The sequence below is a fragment of the Phycodurus eques genome, chromosome 4, assembly GCF_024500275.1.
Source record: "Phycodurus eques isolate BA_2022a chromosome 4, UOR_Pequ_1.1, whole genome shotgun sequence".
Lineage (NCBI taxonomy): Eukaryota > Metazoa > Chordata > Actinopteri > Syngnathiformes > Syngnathidae > Phycodurus > Phycodurus eques.
Window position 1 is genome coordinate 5936163 of NC_084528.1, and position 21700 is coordinate 5957862.

Consider the following 21700-nt stretch of genomic DNA (forward strand, 5'->3'; position numbering starts at 1 on the left):
CGCCAGCGTCAAAATGCCGGAACATGTGTGATACAACTTCCGTCTTTCAAAATAAAACATTCCAGTCACATTTTTATAGATTTATTTTTTGTTTTTGGGTTAACTCATACGGTGCTGTATACCGCATTGTTGGAAAACATTTGTGCTCAACGGCCACGTTTAAAAAGTGTATGTATAATAGTTTCATAATCAAATAATTCATTCTCAGATTTGAATGTTGTTCACTATTTATAATTAATGCCATTCAAATGTATTCATCACTTATGTCATAAAATAAATACAAATATTTGGTAAATGTAAAAATATACAAACCCCAATCCGTCATGCAGAGCGTCACGTGACATAACCCGGAAAACGCGATGCTGACGTCCTTTGCATGGTTGCACGACATGATTGTTTTGAAGCCCAACTAGCTAAAATTGTGTTTTCTTTATGGCTGCGTTAAAAAAAAAAAAAAAAAAAAAAGAACATTGACACAGACGTTTGAAGTTGTTTGTCAATGGTGATTTCATTTATTAAGCAAAGAAAAATATTAAAAGTAATTACACCCCCTGTTAAATCATGCATTAATCGTGGCGAATCGCAATTTTTTATTCATTTTCACTGGTCACACCCAAGCCTGATTACCTCCAGACCTGTTAAATCAAGAACTCACTTAAAAAGAATCTGTCCCGACAAAAATCAAGACGGACAAAAGATCTAAAAAAAAAAAAAAAAAAAAAAAAAAGCTGCAACAAAATGACACAATCTCAAGAATTTCCAGAACAGTTGAGAAACAAAGTAATTGACATCTATCTGTCTGGAAAATGTCAAAAAAAGCCATTAATAAAGCTTTAGATTAGAAAATATATATATATAGTGAAAAACATCATTCCCAAGACTTTGGGGAAAATATTATATGGACTAACGAGATGAAAGTTGAGCTTTTTGGAAGGTGTGTGTCTCGTTACATCTAGCGTAAATGTAGCACAGCATTTCAGAAAATGAACATCATACCAACAGTCAAAACATGGTTTGCTGACTGTTGTTTTTGCCTATGCACCAAACAGCAGTTCAGAGTGCTAGAACTGAATGTGGGGACTTTGAATGTTGAGACTATGCCAGGAAAAGCTCGGGAGTTGGTCGACACGATGATTAGGAGAAAGGTTGATATATTGTGTGTCCAGGGAGCAGGATTTAAATTATTTTACCATGGTATAGATGGGAAGAGAAATGGAGTAGGGGTTATTTTAAAGAACGAGTTAGCTGAGAATGTCTTGGAGGTGAAAAGAGCATCAGATCGAGCGATGAGGCTGAAACTTGAACTTATGTATAATGTGAGCAGAGAACCATGTGGTGGAAGCTGAGAAAGGACGAGTGTTGCGATTCTTTTCGGGAAGAGGTGAGACAGGCTCTCGGTGGACAGGAAGAGCTTCCAGAAGACTGGACCACTACAGCCAAGGTGATCAGAGAGGCAGGCAGGAGAGTACTTGGTGTATCTTCTGGCAGGAAATTAGAGAAGGAGACTTGGCTGTGGAACATCACATCACACTACAGGAAATCATACAAGGAAAGCGGTTAGCTAAGAAGAAGTGGGACACTCCTCGGTTTCCTTGGCAGTATGTTTTTTTTTTTTCTTCAGCAATAGGGTCTTGTGTGGAGAGCGTGGATACAGGCCATGCCGGTGGAGTACATTACTCAGTTTTCCTTGTGACAAAGGTACCTGCTAATTCCAGGTCTTTTTGAAACTCTTCACAAGTGGTCATTGGCTGTTGGACAACTCTTATTCTGGTGACATGTTCACATCAATACCACCTTTGGAAGACTATTTAGTGAGAAAACGGTGACGTTAAATATTTCTAGACACTGTATGTGCATGAATGAGAGGGGGGGAGTGGGAAGAGTGAGGCTACAGGGAGGAGAGACAGCAAGGGTGGAGGACTTTAAATACTGGGGGTCAACAGTCCAGAGCAATGAGTGTGGTCAGGAAGTGACGAAACAAGTCCAAGCAGGTTGGAACGGGTGGAGGGGAAGGTGTTAGGTGTGTTATGTGACAGAAGAGTCTCTGCTAGGATGATGGGCAAAGTTTATCAGACAGTGGTGGGGCCAGCCATGATGTACGAATTAGACAGTGGTACTGATGAGACAACAGGAACCAGAGCTGGAGGTGGCAGAAATGAAGACATTGAGGTTCTCCCTAGGAGTGACCAAGTTTGATAGGATTAGAAATGAGCTCATCAGAGGGACAGGCAAAGTTAGATGTTTCGGAGACAAAGTTAGAGAGTAGACGTCGATGGTTTGGACACGTCCAGGGGAGAAATCGTGAGTATATTGGTAGAAGGATGATGAGGATGGAGCTGCCAGGCAAGCGAGCTAGAGGAAGACCAAAGAAAAGGTTGATCAATGTAGTGAGACATGAGGGCAGTTGGTGAGAGGATGCAGGAGACAGGCTCAGACGGAAAAGGAGACGCGCTGTGGCGACCCGTAACGGGACAAGCCGAAAGGAAAGGAAATCCACAGTAATTTTGGTCTTTTAACATATGGCTTTTGCTTTACTTTTATTACCAACCACCTTTTTTTAAACAAAAGAATCTTTAGACTTTAGAATCAATTACAGTTGGAAAGTCAGGAAGAAGTTGAAGACATGGTGCATCTTCAGTCAGAGGGTCTAACATGGCTCCACCCAGAGAGCATATTACAGTATGTTGTAAAAACTGGAAGGGATTGGCAGTCTCAGTACACAGACAAATTGATAAACCGCATGGACAGAGTCTGATGAAATCTCAGATTATGAAAAATAAGAATAGACGTACACACAATGAGTCAAAATGTCCAAATTAACATCGGACCTTTTTCCTTCAATGATGCTCACCATACAGCCGACAAAACGAAAGGCCAGTTCAGCATAATGTTGTCATGCTGAGTAACCTCATAGTAACCACAATAATAATAATACAATTTCTTTACATCTATATTTCTAATTGACTAGCTCCTTCACTTAGTTCAATCAATGGAATTACAATACAGTATCAAAAGCATGTTTAAAAATTAATTCACAAAGCATGACATTAGATTACGCTGCTTCTAGGTTTACTTTTCCATGACGTAACGACTGTATAAAATGATCTCATTTTTCAGTCGGTGTTTGAAGTCCATCCAGGTGACCGTAGGTCCGAGTTCTTTTATTTAAAAGTTGCATAATCAGGATGTCAAGTCTTTTGCATATGGTTGACTGCAAAGCGGACTCATGTCTCCCTCCTTGCCTTCTTCTTCTTCTTAGACAGCTTGGCGGCCTGGATTTCCTCTGTTTTTTCTGGAAAGGGGGGGGGGGGGCACTTTAGTCAGTTTCCCTCATCTTAAATACAACTTGAAAGTATTTGTGTCAGCAATATGGATCTTTTTTTCCTCAGAAGGAAGGGATTTGAGGGACATTTTGTCAGTCTATTAAAAACAAAAACAAAAAAAACTGTACAGCGCTATAACAGTCAACAATTAAATCAGGGAAAGCTTACAAATATTTTCCGAGCAATGACAATGTTGTTTACAGTTGAGGCTGAAGTGGCCAAGCTATATTGCACTCACGTTGAGTTGGAGCAGGAAGGTTGATCTGAACTGTGGTATGTCCCTCAGGTTGCTTCAGTGGCACTTGTGTGGCAAGAGGTTTCCGAGATGTGCTGACCTTCGCTGGTCGCTCCAGTCGCACCTAAAATGCAAGAGACTACATATCAGCTTGGGTGGAGTACAAAATTGAGTTTCAAAAGATTATTAATCTCGACTTTTTATTGTTTAATGAGACAAAACATGGACGTTCCACTGTGTATAGGATACTTCAAGTGATATGGCCCAATATTTCAGTGCCACCAACCTCAACAGGAGGAGGATGCTCTTGAGCAGGCGGCTGCTGCTTCTGTTTCTTCTTTTTCTTCTCCTCTTTCAATGGGGCTGTAGGCTCCAACTTCTTCTCTGGTACTTCAACCTAAACAGGATTAGTGCAGGTGCAGTTAGATTTAAGGTGTTTAGTGATCTTAAATGTGATCAACTAAAATAGAGTATCTACCCCTGATAATTACTTGACTCCAAAGTCGAAACAAACTGTTCAGTAATGCTGGTTGACCAAGTTGTAGCATTTTCAAAACATGTTCCCACGAGAAATAATGAAAAATGAAAGCTTCAAACGGTCTGTAGCGAGAATGGCTAAGGTCTACAAGCAGACAATTCGGAATCACTCCTGCGTCACACGTACACATTTTACATTGATTGTCCATGAACCCAGCAGAGCATTCTCCATGCGTCAAAGGAACCTCAGCCCCGCACGTGGTCTTGTCGAGAACCCCCTGCAAAGTTGCTGCCCCCCCATCAGCAGGAGAGACCACGGTGGGGCAGCAGAATGGACAAATGGCCACCAAAAACACATTCCTTGGAGGCAACTGACTACTTTTTGTGCGCTTTCATCAACTGTTTAAATGTTCCAATTTTAATGATTCTCTCTCGCTGTAATCTGGTCCACGACTGTCATTCCAGTGAGTGATCGTGTTATCAACCTTGCATGCAACGCTTGCGAACATACATCGGGGTCTTGAATGACAAGAACACAGGCTTTAAATATGAAAACTAGCTTCAATACAAACTAGAAGCTTCAATATAAACTAGCTTCAATACATGTAAACAGTTAAGCGACGGGAATGAAAGGACAAAGGTGAAGAGTCGGAGAACTGCCTGACCATTGAGACGGCTCAATGAGCTCAAGTGTGAAAACGCTTCCGCTGAAGAAATCTCTGACGACATCTGAAAGAATCCCGCTTAATAGAAGAGTCTAAATTGCTCGTAGGCGTGAATGATTATCTACACGTGCCCTGCAATTGGCTGGCGACCAGTTCTGGGTGCACCCTGCTTCTCGCTCAGATTTAGCGGAGATAGGCGCCAGCACGCCCGCGACCCTAGTGAGGAAAAAGCGGTACAGAAAATTGAAGGATATTGTTCATTTAAATTGTTTACTGTTAGTTAAACTTCGATTTATAGATTAAGGTAGAATGATGTGATTCTGCTCGTCACCCCTTAATAATCCTCCATTAATATTAGTATTAATTCACACCACAGGTCACAATCATGACAACCTTTACCACTACAGGCAATGTTTTACACATTTTAACATGTCAAAGATGTAAAGAGAAGTTAACCACACTATAAATGAAAAATTAAATTGAAAACTATGTATCACAACAGGCATCAATCAATTATTATTTGTCCAAGATAGCACATGTACCATAAAAGTTCAACAAATTGCTATTTCTTCCAGTGGCATACAATGAAATTAAAGAAAAACGGCTAAACTTTGGAGAGGCATTTTAAAGATATTGCTGTAATTCAAAACATAGTTTTCGTACAAAATACATATGTGAGCATTGCAAAGTGAGGTGCATATAGTTATGCAGTAGTTTAATTGCTCATTATTTGTCAAGTTTTATTTCTTCTTGGTTGACCTGGGGGGGGGAATTCCAAAGCAAACATTTCTCATCTCACAACATTTGTTGATAGCTTGCAAGTTTCGTTTTTCCCCCAGAGCATTTTGGTTGAACTCCAAATTGCACATGATTTCTGGGACATCCCACTTTGGGGGTTCCACCGTCTATGACATACTGACATTTGTGTAAGGCTTGTGTGAAAACAACAATATTCATTGAGTTCCAATCACACACACACAAAACTATTCACATACGTGAACATGGAGACATTTTTACTCTAGGTAGTTACCTGGCCTACTTCTCCCTCCTCTGCTGCCTTTTTCTTCTTCTTTCTCTTCTTTTTATTTTTAGCAGCTCCATCAGGAGCAGCCTCTCCATTGTGCTTTTCATCTTCATCATCCTGCTCCTCCTAACAAAAACATATGTATATGAAGATGCTCCAATCCAAACAGGAATGCAGAGATGAAACAACACACCAACGTGCACATTTATTTCACCAAGATGAAACTGATGTAATACATTAATTTGGAGGACATTATTTGTGGGGGTGTGGTATTATACTTGATTATCAAGTGTTCTATCTTGTCCATCCAGTTTACCAATCAAAATGGTTTAAATGTGTGAACATCTTTGTTACATGACACCAACATAAACAGGTTATTCTTGCATTTTGTCGTTAAAAAAAAAAAAAAAAAAAAAGACGCTCAAGAAAAGCTAAGAACTTTTGAAAAATAGATGGATGTGACCGGTTGTTCCAGAGTGAAAAATTCCCTCCTAAGCCACTGACTGACATACCCTTGAGCAAAGCAGGAAAGGTTCTCCCTTGAGGATCAGTCAGTATATCAAATATTTAAAAGGTTATTAAAGTGTATTTGTTAAAATTTCTGAGAATTGATGATATGAGTCTTAACTATGTGAAACTACAGAAAAATACAACTTATTCAAGCATACTTTTGATTGTCCTGTTTCAACAGCAGGGCAAGAGCTGCACAACAAAAGTCCAAAAGGAGAAGAGAGAGAAAGACAAAAAAAAAAAAAAAACATGAACTGCAGGCGAGGACCGGCTGCATTTAACAATGACACTAATTTATAAATAAATGCAGGTCAATTTTTGTGACCAATGTTGACATGATAAAAGTTCAAAGTGTTGCCGTAATGTTAGGTTTTGATTGCTCCACAGAGACTTAGGTTTCATTTATTGTGGTTGTAGGTTACAGTGATGTTAAACTGAACTGCATTTAAATCATTAAGGCGCATGTAGTGTTTTGAAATCCCTCTGTAATAGTAGCGTGACAAAAAAATTATATGGAAACCGTGTTAAATTAATGTCAGTATCAATCAAAACCAATTATCATCTTTAGATAGGGCTGACATTTTGATTCAGTTCTTCACTTAACTTCAATGTATTGAGACATGAGGCACCGTCAGGCAGAAAAGGAGGACTGCTACCTGCGGTCCAGAGCCCTCAGGGGCTATCTTATGATAATTTTTGCCGTTTTAAACAGTTGTAGGTCTTTCTGAGGTCTTACTCACAGTAGCTAAACTCAGTAGATTAGGTTTAGATTTAGGTTTAGCACTCCGAGGCTGCTGCTGAACAGGAGTGGGCTTAGGTCTGGGCTCTTCATAGTTGCCCCAAACTTCAGAAGGGGCGTTCCAGTCAGAGCTGGGATCTGCTGAAACACCATCTGAATTAGAGTCAAAAAACAATTGCGGTAAAGAGGAGGCAAAGAGAGTAGATGGTTATCAGTTTAGAGGGAAGAAGGTGAATACTGGAAAAAGGTTACAAATTCTTACTGAATCCTGACCACTCATCATCTACTTTGGGCTGACTGAGCCATGGTGCTTTATCCACCAGCTGCGGATCTGAACACACAAACACCACACCATGACTCATGCGTTTTCCTCCAATGGTGAGAGAAACACTGCAAGCACACCGCACTTACCAGCTGTGGCAACACCCAGATTAGTAAAGGAAACTAGATCAGCTGGAACACGATCAATCACAGTCCATGACTCTAGGGAAGAAAAATAAATAAAGAATAAAAGTACTTTTTTTTTCTCTTTAGATGAATTCTAATGACAAATACTATTATCTGAATGGTTATGTGTAGAGATGATGACTCCCTTTGTTTGTGTTGCTTCCTCTGAGAAATTAACCTAATTTCAAAACTTGGAAAGATGATTTTAGTTGTTTTGATTCATTGAGCTTCATAAGAAAACAGTTTTGTGCTTTTTCATATGATAGTGGACAAACTACATCTTAAACTGAAGTTGAACATGACTTAATCGAATGGAGAGCGCATTTAGGCCCAATTATGGCTGGTCACCAGATAGATGACAACCTGCGAGCAACAAGTTTGCCATTTCAGCCAGCAACATGACTGCAAACCCAGCGTCTTAACTCATCAGTCAGCAAGGGCTCCGCTCACTTGTGAAGTGTAACAGAAACCCCCTGCAACACTATTTGAACTGCAATTTAATTTTTAAGTCTCAGTCATACATAAGGTTATTATAGTAAACGAAAATCGAAAAACTTTTGCAAATGAAATGTAAAAATGAGAATGTTTTTAAAAATGTCAACTAAAACGCGATTTGACGTTTGCAAAACTAACAAACTAATTATAGCGAAAATATCCGTTGTTTTCGTCTGTCAATTTCATACATGAGCTTTTGGCATTGATTTTAAATGTATCAATTTCAGATAAATACATACAGAACGGATATGGAAGTAAGTTCCAACAGTCCTTTGGGAATTGTTCACTTACTGTGTGTCGCCTAGAGGTGACGCTATCGGGCAACGCCGTTGTATTGACGGCTCGCCAGACCAAGTGCAAGTTCAGCTGCGAAGCGAACTTTTACTGTTTTTGTTGCTACGTGTTGCCAACGGAAACGGCTAAGATTGCGACTGACGAGCTAGTGCCTTCACAGAACCTGGGGAAAATTCTGAGAAACGGACAACTGCCCAGAGTCTCCAAATGCCGCTGTTTCCTACCACAAAAGGCTGATGCGAAAGCAGACAGGGAGTTTGTCTCACTGGCACAGCACGGGATTTAACTACTGCCAACAACCCTTCAGCACAGCAGGAAAACTTTAAAAGCTTTGTCAGAATAAATCATGGACCCAAAAGCAAAAACAGACGGGATGCCCTTTCACTGGAGATAGAGCAGGTAAAAGCAAGCTTACTTGCTATTTGTGGCAGTTGAAATCCTTTAAAAGGTCATATTTATAAGAAAAATATTCTAAAGTAATAAACTCTTCAAACTTGTAATGCAAAAATGTCTTTACCATTAGGTGTCCAAAATAAAGTTTCATGGTTATGTTTTATGAAGATGCTAATGAGATTTTTTGATATACTGTGTAAGATTTGTCTCCTATTGATTAACACAAAAATGTATGCATGCAAGTGTTTTCAGAGTTCCTTTTTAAAATTATTTTACAAATGGTCTGTCACACTCAAGCTGTCTTTACCCTTATTGCCACTGGAGACAGTCTCATTATGTTGTAACTTGCAATACACCAGAGGGATCTCTGAGCTGAAGAGCCAGGATGAGGCAGCCATTTTGCATTTACTCATTAGCAGACAGCAAAATAAATGGTGTTATTTCTGAGATTTGTATATATATATATATGTACGAATTAATTAATAAAGTGTCGGCACTATTGCACGTCTTTACTGTTATCACGGTTTTATAAGGCGTGTAATGGGTTTAATGAGTCGTTAAGATCATTTATGCACTTGTATCCGCAGAGTTTCAAGGGGAACGTAAATTGTGCAACTCAATTTTTACGAAGCTGTTTATGTACTATTTATAGTTATAAAAACAAATGTATTTCAACGGGCCACGACCATCTTCTCTGTCAATAGTGATTGCCATTACTACAAATTTAAATAACTTTTTGAAAATAGGACTTAAAGCGTGACTGTTTCTGCATGGAAGACATTTACCCATATGAAACAAAGGCGGCGCCATTAAAAAAAACTTGATTACCAACCCCCCTTTCCAGTTACTCATCAAATTTCATGAAAATGATCCATAACCTATTGCAGGTGCTTGAGACTTGACCATGATCAATTCATAGTTAGGAGAAATTGTGATGATTGTACCAGGAATCGATTATTGAAATTCTATTGCTATGATTTCTAAGATAATTCAAAATCATATGAAATAATTAAATTATATGTCTCCATTTTACCATCAATGTCTGTCTTCCACAGTGGCGCTGGTTCTCTTGTGGCAATCCACGAGCCTCGAGTCTTTGGAGCAACAGTGTGAGGAACCTTGACAGCTTGACTGTCAGCCACAACACCTGCTGCTACTAATGGTGTCTCAATGTTGTTAACTGATACCAACAAATAAATGCTTGATAGTTAGGCAGGATACACAGATCAAGTTAATGACACAAACACAGTAAAATTGATCAATGTCTGAATGAGACACCAGTGTTAAGATGCATTCCACTGACAATTACCGTGAGACACAGCAGCATTACACTTCTCTGCTGTCACTTTCGAAGACTCTCCTAGAAAGAAAGGATTGCGTAAGGTCAATAAAATGCAAGGTACATTTCCATGTGTATTTCTGTTAAGAGAAAACATTCAGGCAAATGTGTGAACATACAGCACAATAGGGAATCCTGCAATCTATTTCCCTGATGCATGTACAGTGGGGCAAAAAAGTATTTAGTCGGCCACCAATTGTTAAGTTCTCCCACTTAAAAAGATGAGAGAGGCCTGTAATTCTCATCATAGGTATACCTCACCTAGGAGAGACAAAATGAGAAAAAAAAAAGAAAATCACTGTCCGATTTTTAAATAATTTATTAGCAAATTATGGTGGAAAATAAGTATTTGATCGACAAACAAGCAACATTTCTGGCTCACACAGACCTGTAACTTCTTGAAGAGCCTCCTCTGTCCTCCACTCGTTACCTGTATTAATAGCACCTGTTTGAACTCGTTATCAGTATAAAAGACACCTGTCCACAACCTCAAACAGTCACACTCCAAACTCCACTATGGGCAAGACCAAAGAGCTGTCAAAGGACACCAGAAACAAAATTGTAGACCTGCACCAGGCTGGGAAGACTGAATCTGCAATAGGTAAGCAGCTTGGTGAGGAGAGAGGAGAAAAAAAACAAAAACAAAATCAACTGTGGGAGCAATTATTAGAAAATGGAAGACATACAAAACCGCTGATAATCTCCCTCAACCTGGGGCTCCATGCAAAATCTCACCCCGTGGGGTCAAAATGATGACAAGAACGGTGAGCATAAATACCACAACTGGGGGGGGGGGGACCAACTGAATGGCCTGCAGAGAGCTGGGACCAAAGTAACAAAGGCTACCATCAGTAACACACTACACCGCCAGGGAATCAAATCCTGCAGTGGCAGACGTGTCCCCCTGCTTAAGCCAGTAAATGTCCAGGCCCGTCTGAAGTTTGCTAGAGAGCATTTGGATGATCCCGAAGAGGATTGCGAGAATGTCATAGGGTCAGATGAAACCAAAATAAAACTTTTTGGTAAAAACTCAACTTGTGTTTGGAGAAAAAATGCCAAGTTGCATCCAAAGAACACCATACCTACCGTGAAGCATGGGGGTGGAAACATCACACTTTGGCACTGTTTTTCTGCAAAAGGACCATGACAACTGAGCAGTGTAAAGGAAAAAATGAATGGGGCTGTGTATCTTGAGATTTTGAGTGAAAACCTCCTTCCATCAGCAAAGGCATTGAAGATAAAACGAGGCTGGGTCTTTCAGCATGACAATGATCCCAAACACACCGCCCGGGCAAAGAAGGAGTGGCTTCGTAAGAAGCATTTCAAGGTCCTGGAGTGGCCTAGCCAGTCTCCAGATCTCAACCCCATAGAAAATCTTTGGCGGGAGTTGAAAGTCTGTGTTGCCCAGCGACAGCCCCAAAAACATCACTGCTCTAGTGGAGATCTGCATGGAGGAAGTGGGCAAAATACCAGCAACAGTGTGTGAAAACCTTGTTAAGACTTACAGAAAGCATTTGACCTCTGTCATTGCCAAGAAAGGGTATATAAAGTTGAGATGAACCTTTGTTTTTGACCAAATACTTATTTTCCACCATAATTTCCTAATAAATTTTTTTTTAAATCAGCTGTGATTTTCTGGATTTTTTTTCCTCTCTCATAGGTGAGGTATACCTATGATGCAAATTACAGGTCTCTTTCTCTCCTTTTTAAGTGGAAAAACTTGCACAATTGGTGGCTGACTAACTACTTTTTTGCCCCACTGTATTTATAGAGCATTGCGCCAACAACAACTGTTACAACAATGTGGAGACAAAAGATAATTCCAAAAGTAATGTAAAATGACTAACATCAGAAAGGCATGGAATACTTGTCCGTTGACCACCATATTTAACTTAGAACTGTAAAACTTTCTGAAAGTAGTACAGCCTTCATGAACACGCAAACCTTTTTTCTTCTTCTGGTTGACAGATGGCGTGGCTGCTGAGGCTTTGCGCTGCTCTGGAGTAGCTGAGGCGTTGCGCTGCTCTGGAGTAGCTGAGGCGTTGCGCTGCTCTGGAGTAGCTGAGGCTTTGCGCTGCTCTGGATTAGCTGAGGCTTTGCGCTGCTCTGGATTAGCTGAGGCTTTGCGCTGCTCTGGATTAGCTGAGGCTTTGCGCTGCTCTGGATTAGCTGAGGCTTTGCGCTGCTCTGGATTATCTGAGGCTTTGCGCTGCTCTGGATTAGCTGAGGCTTTGCGCTGCTCTGGATTAGCTGAGGCTTTGCGCTGCTCTGGATTAGCTGAGGCTTTGCGCTGCTCTGGATTAGCTGGGGCTTTGCGCTGCTCTGGATTAGCTGGGGCTTTGCGCTGCTCTGGATTAGCTGGGGCTTTGCGCTGCTCTGGATTAGCTGGGGCTTTGCGCTGCTCTGGATTAGCTGGGGCTTTGCGCTGCTCTGGAGTAGCTGAGGCTTTGCGCTGCTCTGGAGTAGCTGAGGCTTTGCGCTGCTCTGGAGTAGCTGAGGCTTTGCGCTGCTCTGGAGTAGCTGAGGCTTTGCGCTGCTCTGGAGTAGCTGAGGCTTTGCGCTGCTCTGGAGTAGCTGAGGCTTTGCGCTGCTCTGGAGTAGCTGAGGCTTTGCGCTGCTCTGGAGTAGCTGAGGCTTTGCGCTGCTCTGGAGTAGCTGAGGCTTTGCGCTGCTCTGGAGTAGCTGAGGCTTTGCGCTGCTCTGGAGTAGCTGAGGCTTTGCGCTGCTCTGGATTAGCTGAGGCTTTGCGCTGCTCTGGATTAGCTGAGGCTTTGCGCTGCTCTGGATTAGCTGAGGCTTTGCGCTGCTCTGGATTAGCTGAGGCTTTGCGCTGCTCTGGATTAGATGAGGCTTTGCGCAGCTCTGGAGTAGCGCTCACAGGAGTGCTGCCGCCACCACCACCACCAGGACTGGCGGAACCATCGCTGGAACTCTTGTCCTTCTTGCGTTTTTCCCGTTTTTCCTTGTTGCTGACCTTAGTCTCCCATGTGCCTGAAGAGTGATGTGGAATTACAAAAAAAAAAAAAAATTGAGTTATGAATAAGGTACAATGATGAAGCAGACTGCTTAGACACATCCTACCACAAAAAAAAAATACTTCCATGTACACATGTACAGTGCTCGTCTGTGGTGGAGATGTTTATCCACTACTTGTAACTTGTTTTTATCAGGTTGTTGCTTTGATAAAGGTATCACAACAATCGCAACTAATGTGCTGAATAGACGATTGACCTCCACCTTGGTAAATTATGTGATGATTACGTGTGAGTCAATTGACGTATGACTTCAGTCATGGAATGAATTAAATTACTATTGTTTTTAATGTATTGCTGTTGTAGCTAAGCATTGTAATGTAACCAAAATATTAGCTTGAGAAACAATACTGTACCACACTTAAACATTGTTCAATTGACACCTCTACGGTTTCAATTAATAGCATCATGTCTCCAAAATATTTATGGCATTGGTTGGAAAAACCTGTTGGACAATTAAAACATCTGGCTTAATTAAACAATAACCACACTCAGTTTTCCCACAACTAACTTTTTTTTGTAGTTGAATGAACACGAGTTATCATAGTTTACCTCCCTCTGGCTCCTTTCCAACAGCTTTCACCGTCTCCTTCACTGCCTGTTTGACTTTCTTCTTGGACTTCGTCTAAGATGAGAAATAAAGTCATTAAAAGAAGACAATTGAATTTGTAGGAGAATGACCTATAACACACTAGGCAGCAGGACATAGGATTTTATCAGCAAGCAGTCAATCAAATAAGCATACTCAAGTCAAGTCTATTTATAGGTGAAACTACATGCACAGTATATCTCGTTTTAATAATTCCAAAAATTTAAGTCCATCCACTCTATCTGCACAACTACATAGATTCATAACACCTATTTGACATTTTGTTACATAATGCCATCACAGAGGTGGTATTGAATTAATTGCTTTGACTTAAGACAGTTGACAACCCCCTGGAGGTTTGCAACATCTGCAGGTTACAGCTAACACTGAAACCCAACACGGGCAGCTGCTGTGGTTACATCACTGAAGGGTGACACTGACACAGCATGTCCTCCCCCAACTACCTTTCTTTTCACAGGATCAATAAAATACATTCAACCACATTAGGAACACCTGCACTAAGGGCCGGCTGAATTAATCGGGAAATACTAATTAGCCCTTTTCAAATCAATTTTATTTTTTAAACATTACAATATGATTCAAACACATTTTTCTCTGTTGTAAAACTTAAATGTTTTGCCTGTAATTAATATCTTTGTTGTTATAAACCCAACAAGTTTTTTTTTTTTTTTTTTATATAAATCTGCCTTTTAATCTGTTATCAATTTTATTCTGCCACATATCGGAATCGGCCTAAAAGAAATCCCTCTCGGTCGGTCGGGCCCTATTAAGGACATCCAATGCTGATCTGACAATTCTCAATCATGATGCTTATGCTTCTCATCAGTGATTGTGATTTGTTGTGGGACAGAACAATTTATCGAACATTACAACCAAAAGTTAATGTTGTAGACCACCATGTAGATGATACAATGTAACATCATATTGAGAAATGTAGTGAACATTTTTCCATTTTCATGTAATAATGAAAACACTAGAAACACGCTTCAGTCTGACAATAACTACTGTTGGTGAATACCTCTGACAGTGTTAATCGAATTATCTTTTTAAAGGTTGAGTACTTTCTAAATATCTGGCATCTGTACTTGACTGTGATGTGGGTCACAGCTATATTGACACAATGCTCAAAAGAGCAGGTTTAGGGAAATTATATGGCTTTGGCCCACACATTACCTCTACAGCTTTTTCACTCATGGTTTCTGGAGGAGGTGGCTGTTGATGTGGCACTCTAGCTCCACTAACTATGGCGTCTTCGTCCTGTGCGTCAGTGACAGCTCTTCCATTTGGCTGGACTTTCTGAGGACGAAATAAAGAACGACAAAAAAATTCAGCAAATGTACAACAAAATGAATGCATTATGTTTTTTGTTTTGTTTCTTTTTTTTTAAGGAACATTGGGAGGCTTCCGTCGAATGCTAGTCCGGAGCGTTAGCTTAGTAGCTAATTTGGATTAGGGTACAGTTGTGATTAAAATGTGATTAGCGGTTTTATTTACGTGCCTTTTCCGGCCTTTTCTTCCTCTTCTTGGGCTCCTCCGATTTGACAGGTTTACTGGCACTTGGTTTTACCTCGACGGTGTCCTGCACGACGGTGATTGCAGGCCGCTTCTTGAAGAGAGCCTGGCACATCGAGGCCCATATTGCAAGCATGAGCACGAAGCCGGCGCACACCGCAAGGAGGATCACCCATGGCGGAATGAGCTCGGGCCTGAGCGCCAGATCCACTCCGAGCTCGGTTCGCAAAAACTCCTGGCCCTTGGACAACAATTCATTCACCCGAATTGCAAGCAGTTTGGCCTGCTGAGAGGCCGCGTCCCTCCACTGTTCCATGTGTGTCGCTAAAAAAGCTACCCGACGATTCACAATTTAGTCCACGTAGCCTGCAGTGCTAGCTAAAAATTGCGAAACAACATTAAACGCATCACCTCTTTCAATAACTACATCGGCCTAGCTAGCTAACAGCTAGCCCAACTCAATTGACCCATTCTTTTTTTTTCAAAACCTAAATTTGCTTCGTAGTCCGTAAACGACGATATCATCGTATGGCATACCCACAACGTGTCTACTGTGTCCGCAGGCAAACCGGTTCACCTCATATGGCTTCGACTGTAGGAGGAACGATGCCCTCTCAAAATTGTGCTGCATTCAATACTCACCGGAAGTTAGAAAACCCGAATTTCGCCCAACACTACTAATTCATTATGCATTACAGAATTTCCCAGCTGTGACGCTACCAGTAATGTTGACGAAAACGTCCATTTTTTTTACAGACAGAATGTAATATACTGAAATTAAATATGAAAAAAAAAATCAAATAACATTTTCCACCTGCTTTGGCCTATCGTGAATGTTTTTTCAGACAATGAACGTTACTTTTTCCAAGTTCAAGGAAACGTGATATTGTAGTGCCTTCTCTATGAAATTTAAATGAAGCAACTTTTCAACAATATAATGTTTTGATCCGATATTGTGTTCGTGTAGTCCATCCATCCATTTTCTACACCGCTTGTCATCACTACGATTGCGGGTGTGCTGGAGCCTTTCCCATCTGACTGCGGGCGGACGGCAGGGTACACCCTGAACTGGTTGGCAGCCAATCGCATTCAAACCTATGGGCAATTTAGTCTTCAATTAACCTACCATACATGTGGTGGGAATATGGGAGAAAACCCCACGCATCCACAGGGAGAACATGCGAACCCCACACAGTCAAGAATAGACATGGAAGTGACAATACGAAAACAATAAGATACCATACCTATGGTATACGAGTCCTTCCAGTGGTACAAAGAATCACTGAAATCCTCATACTGTGAAAAATGTTAGTGGCTTATTTTTTTTTGTTAATCCATTCCAGTACCTTTGTTAAGTATACCGGTAATTCTTTTAAATTCAATACATTTGCATTTTATCTTTTAGTAGTTTGTTTTCGAACATTTAATACAAAATTTTAACTTTTGTAATCCATTGAGTTGGATCTTTAATATATTTTTTAACATTTTCTGTATTTAAGCAGTGTTAATGTTAAAACTGCATGATAGTGGTTTACAAAAATAAACCTTTTAAGAATTCAACCTCTGCATCGATTTTGATGAACACTTCGGCCTACTACTTAACCTTTAAAGCTGGTCTTTATAGTGGTACTTGGCATAAAGCGACGACTGGTTAGAGCGTCTGCCTCACAGTTCTGAGGACCTTGGGTTCAATCCCCGGCCACGCCTGTGTGGAGTTTGCAAGTTCTCCTGCGTGGGTTTTCCCAAAAACATGCATGGTAGGTTAATTGAAGACACTAAATTACCCGTAGGTGTGAATGGTTGATTGTTTATATGTGTCCTGCGATTGGCTGGCAACCAGCTCAGGGTGTACCCCGCCTCCTGCCCAATGATAGCTGGGATAGGCTCCAGCACTCCCGCGACCCTTATGAGGAGAAGCGACTCTGCGAATGGATGGATTTGGTATAAAAGGTTTGAGAACCACTGGTCAAGTAACTGCCAAAAGTGAGTGAGTGAGTGAGGATTATTTTTTATTTTGTCACTCTGAAATCAGAAGAATGTAATCATCCAATGTAGACGTTAAGAAGCCTTCTATTCTGTAATGCTACATCCGTTCTGGGCACCATCATGGGATAGTTGAGTAGGATCTCATAGAAGTAGAATGGTTAAGTGTCTCTGAAATTACATGTAATAATAATAATCACATATCCAGATTTCAAAGAGCCTTTACTATGATGATATACCAGATCTTAACACTTCTTGTGTGTTGTCCTGGAATGTTTTGAAAACTGCAAGAACTGGAAAGGTTACGTGAAGATAGAGATCACTGACAGATCTAATGACTTTTATTCTGAAATGTTGTATCAGACTTTAATGAAACTTCATGCGTCATGGGATAATTTACCACCTGAAGTGATATCAGGGAGGTTATATGTAAATTTACAGTTAACGCTAGTCACATATGCAGATTTCGATGGGCTTTTATTTGAGTTACATTAGACCTGAAACTCATCATGGAATAGTCTAGTATCTGCTGTTACTGAAATGGTTTAGTGATAACGGGTACAATTTCAAATGCCACACTGAAATTAGTTGAGTAACATTTACAGATTTTAAATGGCTTTAATTCTGAAATGCCAGCCAGGTCTGATTTTTATCCAAATTTCACATACTGGATAGACTTGTAACTGACTGAAGCAGAATGGCAGTGCTTTACCTTGATGGCTGTTTGAACAGATGTGTATTGAAAATCGAAGAGGCTATACTGACTGCAGTGAAATACGCAGCGTAATTTATTGTCTGTGCAAAAATGTAATCGGTATTAGGTACCATTTTCGTCAAATATCTTGTGCAAACATATCCTGATTTGTCTTGCACCGATATCATATCAGAAAGCTATGAGCAAACAATCCCTGAATTTTGAGATGCAACTGAAATCTTTACTGCAGTTATCATCTGAATTGCTTGGTGCACAGAAAGAAAGAATGTCCAACGTTTTGCATCGAAGTTTATTTTGAAATTCCGTACTCCCCCTGTACAAGAAAAAAAAAAAAAAGAAGATTTTCCAGAAAGGCAGCAGTGAACTGTCAGTGATAGTACTTTTCTTGGGAAGGAAAATAATAATCACAGTGTCTTCTTTTAAATACCTCTACTGCCGTCATCTTTGGCTGGGTTTCGGCAGACAGCCTTCTGTCAGACCAAATTCCTGGGAAGCATACGTTTAAGCTAATAGAGCAGAGCTGTGGGCTTTACATTTTACAGTGCCAATGCAGGAATGTTCTGGACTGATAGATCTTTTTCATTTTAGTTTTGATACAAAGAAAAAAAAAGGAAATGAAAATAACTGTGTTCACAACACAAATATTGTCTGGGGAGATAGCGACAGTATGTCGAATTTTAATAAAATTGTATAGACAAAAAATAAATCTACAAAATGGAGCTAAGTAAATATTACACAACAGTAAACATGTTTTACTTTTTTTTTTTTTTTTTTTTTTTTTTTAACTTTTCTGTTTAACCTCTACACGAAACCAAAGTTCTTGGTCTTAATGGCTAACAGGAGCTTCTGTTTGAGTATCTGTTTTGAAGAATAGAGTGGCACGTAGAGGCGCGAGATGCACGTATTGGCTGTGGGGAGGTGCTGGTCATCTGGGGGCCGGATGGTAATGGAAGGCATTGGCTGAAAGCCCTCTTCGCTGGCTGGCAGGGATGGGCTGGAAGTCCAAAAGTATACCTGATGACGAGAAAATTAATTAGTATAACCATTCAGAAAAACCTTTGTAATGGTAAATTATTCAGTATTGGGTTGAGAAGGAAGAATGATTAATTATTACAAATAATTTTTGCTGTAAGGCCCAGTCATGCGTGTAGATTTACAAATCAGATTTTACCAGATCTTGCCGCTCCGTCATGCTCATCTTCTCAACTATAGACCAAAACCACCGCTTAAACTGCAGTAGTTTGTCTGCATTCTCCCCTGTTGAACAAATAAGTCTTTTAGTATTATCAGTGTACAATAGCAAGAATTGTATTGTAAGGTAATGGTGATGACTGACAGATGTAAGATCCAGACCAAGCAGACATACCAGACTCGTCATTAAAGGATGTGAAGCTAATGAGCATCTGCACGTTGACCTCTCCGCAACCATTGACAAGCAATCGGAAGTCCTCAGCAGTCAGATCTTCCAGGGCGTTCTTAGGAAGTACATCCAGCAAACCCTTCCTCATTGCCTTGGATGGACAAAGTTTGTGAATACATGTCAATTAACATGATAGGCAGTCTTTCCAAACCAGAAACATTTCATGGTATTTTATAATGACAAAACATGAAAGTTTAGTAGAACACTCGATAACTGTACTGATGGTGTATTCACTTCCATGGAAAAGGACTCACATGCAGCGGTTGCTCAGCTACCACAAGCATTCTGTGCTCTGCGTACTTCCGCACATACTCATACACATTGAGGGGAGTTACAGGCATGTTGACCCCGCCAGAGAGAAGCTCCACCTAGACCAGGAAGAAAACTGTCAACTTTAACAAGGTTAATAATAGGTGTCATTTATCCTGAGTTGGCTGGAAGCATTGTGGGGTTTTATAACTTGCAGTGGCTGTTTAATATAAGGAGACATTTGTCTAAAAATTATTTCTACAAATATATCTGCGATTGACACATTTTTCAGATCCACAAATATATCATTAATTTATACGTGATTTTTAATGTTGTGTGTTGCATTTTTCATTACTTATTTGTACATATTAAATTCTACTTGTGAATTGTTGATGCGTTTGTGGCTCAGCGGACATGCGCATTTATTTTTGACGTGACGCAGTTTTCAAGATATTCACACCCACAAATTGAGAATATTAACGTGTGGGTAAGCCCGTTTCTCCATCCAATAGGCAGCAGTGTTGCTGTCTCCGTTGCTGCCTTGACTGCAAGTGGTGCTCATTCAAACTATACAGAAATCTCCATATGTTGCTACAATCAAAGCACACTCAGCATACAGTACTTGGATGTAAAGTGAATCCCCCCTTTGTTGCAGATTTTTAAGCGATCGTTTATGGGTTTTTACAGTATAGACAAGTCTGAATATCAAGTTGTGCGCCTTCAGTGTAGTACCACGTTGTGATGCAACATGCTAGGCAGCATTGAGGTCTACTGGAAGAGATCCAACATAATTAACAGCGAGAAGAGGTAGAGAAGGTCCCCAACCAATACTGTAGTCCCCAAAAGACAGCACCAGCGAGTTTGGCAGCCATTTACACCTCTCTTTATATTTTTCTCCCTTTTTGCCGTTTAGTGTTATTTATGAGTTATATTAAACAGTAATTGTCATTTCCACAGACCACAGAATAAATTCCAGTGAATATTATCGCATGCTCCGTTTGTATGTATTGCTGCTCAATGTGTGTGTTAAAGTAGCAGTTGTGTGAAGCTTTACAATTACTGTAAAATCCATGCTAATTTACGTTAGCCTGTCCTTTTTGCATTATGTTAGGATTACAATAGCGCACGTTCGTTAGACAAAATGATATGGTTTGGTAAAACATTTTTGTGTTTAAATATACAATGTTTGTCTTGTTTTGTGTGTCAGTTTTACAGTCAACCTCGACTGGGACTGAAAACGACAGCTTGAAGGAAGCACGCTTGGCCTCTTATTTGGAAAACTGCAAGTAGAGTCTTCTATTTGTTTCTTCAAAGTGATATACAAACGTCTCCTATTTCTTGACAGCGAGTGAGAACAGGTGATAAGGAATCCTTTAAAAGGTGTGTTTTAAAATGGTAAAGTGTTTTTGAATGTTTAAAGCATGTTAAGGGGTAAAAGTACTATAAATTATAATTTATATAAGGTCCATCCATATTGCAGATTTTCACCAATCTAAGACCCCCCCAAAAAACCCATCAAAAAACAACTAAAACACATGGATCACTGTTTAATATGACAGCGCTACAAGCAACCACCTGGGATGAAGCTGTTCTTTGTTGAAAGAATATTCATAAGGTCAATTTACCTGTCCAGCCCCTTCCTCTTTGCAAAGGTCAATGGCAAAGGCCAAGTCCATCGCAGAAAATACTGCTTCTGCTTCACCAGCCAGTGAATGGCGGATAAGCTGCCTCAGAGACTCGTACATGACCGGGTCAAAGAATGCAAAATCATGCCAGTTCACCTGCAGTGAATGACAGAGTAGGAATTGTTAGTACAATCAATTTTATGTCACAAATTGTATTTGAGGAGGGGTTTTGTCTACCTTTCTTCCAAGCAAGACCTTGATTACATGCCTATTCAATGTTATTGGACAGAGCTCATTCTGGAGGAGACACAACCCCAATATCCTATGGTGAAAATGACAATCATGTTACAAAGTCACTGTTGAAGAATTTTAGTCACGTAAAGAATGAAGACAAACACCTCATCTTTGACCAACAGTAATACAGTGGACACCCACTTTTGGCAGGGGATATGGAATGAACCCACCCGCGAATAGCCTATATTGAATGAATGAAGCAGTTTATTTCTAAGACTACATACAAAACTGGATAAACCGAAATAAATTAATAAAGCAGTGCTCAAAAAGGAGTAGGAAGTAGAACATACCCGACATGCATGTTACATAATTGGTTTAT

General features: G+C 40.2%; 2 protein-coding genes across 4 annotated transcripts in view; both read right to left on the minus strand.

Moving 5' to 3' along the window:
* Positions 1–2502: 2502 nt before the first annotated feature.
* On the minus strand, positions 2503–15729 carry LOC133401151 (protein LYRIC-like). Of its 3 annotated transcripts, none has more exons than XM_061673733.1 (13): positions 15082–15729; positions 14757–14879; positions 13526–13598; positions 11886–12932; positions 9912–9962; positions 9636–9782; positions 7385–7456; positions 7236–7304; positions 6975–7111; positions 5731–5850; positions 3845–3955; positions 3562–3682; positions 2503–3292 (listed from the first exon to the last, which is right to left on the minus strand). In XM_061673733.1, the coding sequence occupies exons 1-13, from the start codon at positions 15409–15411 to the stop codon at positions 3225–3227; spliced, it is 2469 nt and encodes an 822-aa protein (XP_061529717.1). In that variant the 5' UTR covers positions 15412–15729; the 3' UTR covers positions 2503–3224. The 3 variants fall into 3 exon arrangements, with proteins under 3 accessions (XP_061529717.1, XP_061529716.1, XP_061529715.1); XM_061673732.1 differs by having other exon boundaries at positions 6975–7114; XM_061673731.1 differs by having other exon boundaries at positions 6975–7126.
* A 2252-nt stretch (positions 15730–17981) lies between these two features.
* The window catches only part of ubr5 (ubiquitin protein ligase E3 component n-recognin 5), a 133009-nt gene continuing 129290 nt past the window's right edge, over positions 17982–21700 (minus strand). Inside the window, 6 exon segments of the mRNA XM_061673734.1 lie at positions 17982–18807; positions 18965–19050; positions 19160–19304; positions 19468–19581; positions 21088–21243; positions 21325–21409. Coding sequence (XP_061529718.1) covers positions 18595–18807; positions 18965–19050; positions 19160–19304; positions 19468–19581; positions 21088–21243; positions 21325–21409 — 799 coding nt within the window. The 3' untranslated portion in view covers positions 17982–18594.

Excerpts from the sequence above, each read along its gene's own strand:
- LOC133401151 (XM_061673731.1), bottom strand. The coding sequence starts at position 15,411 with ATGGAACAGTGGAGGGACGCGGCCTCTCAGCAGGCCAAACTGCTTGCA. Across the intron at positions 7,457-9,635 it reads GTGGAAGACAGACATTGATG|AGTCATGGACTGTGATTGAT; the intron begins GTAAAATGGAGA and ends TTTCTTCCCTAG. Across the intron at positions 3,956-5,730 it reads AGGAGGGAGAAGTAGGCCAG|GTTGAAGTACCAGAGAAGAA; the intron begins GTAACTACCTAG and ends AATCCTGTTTAG.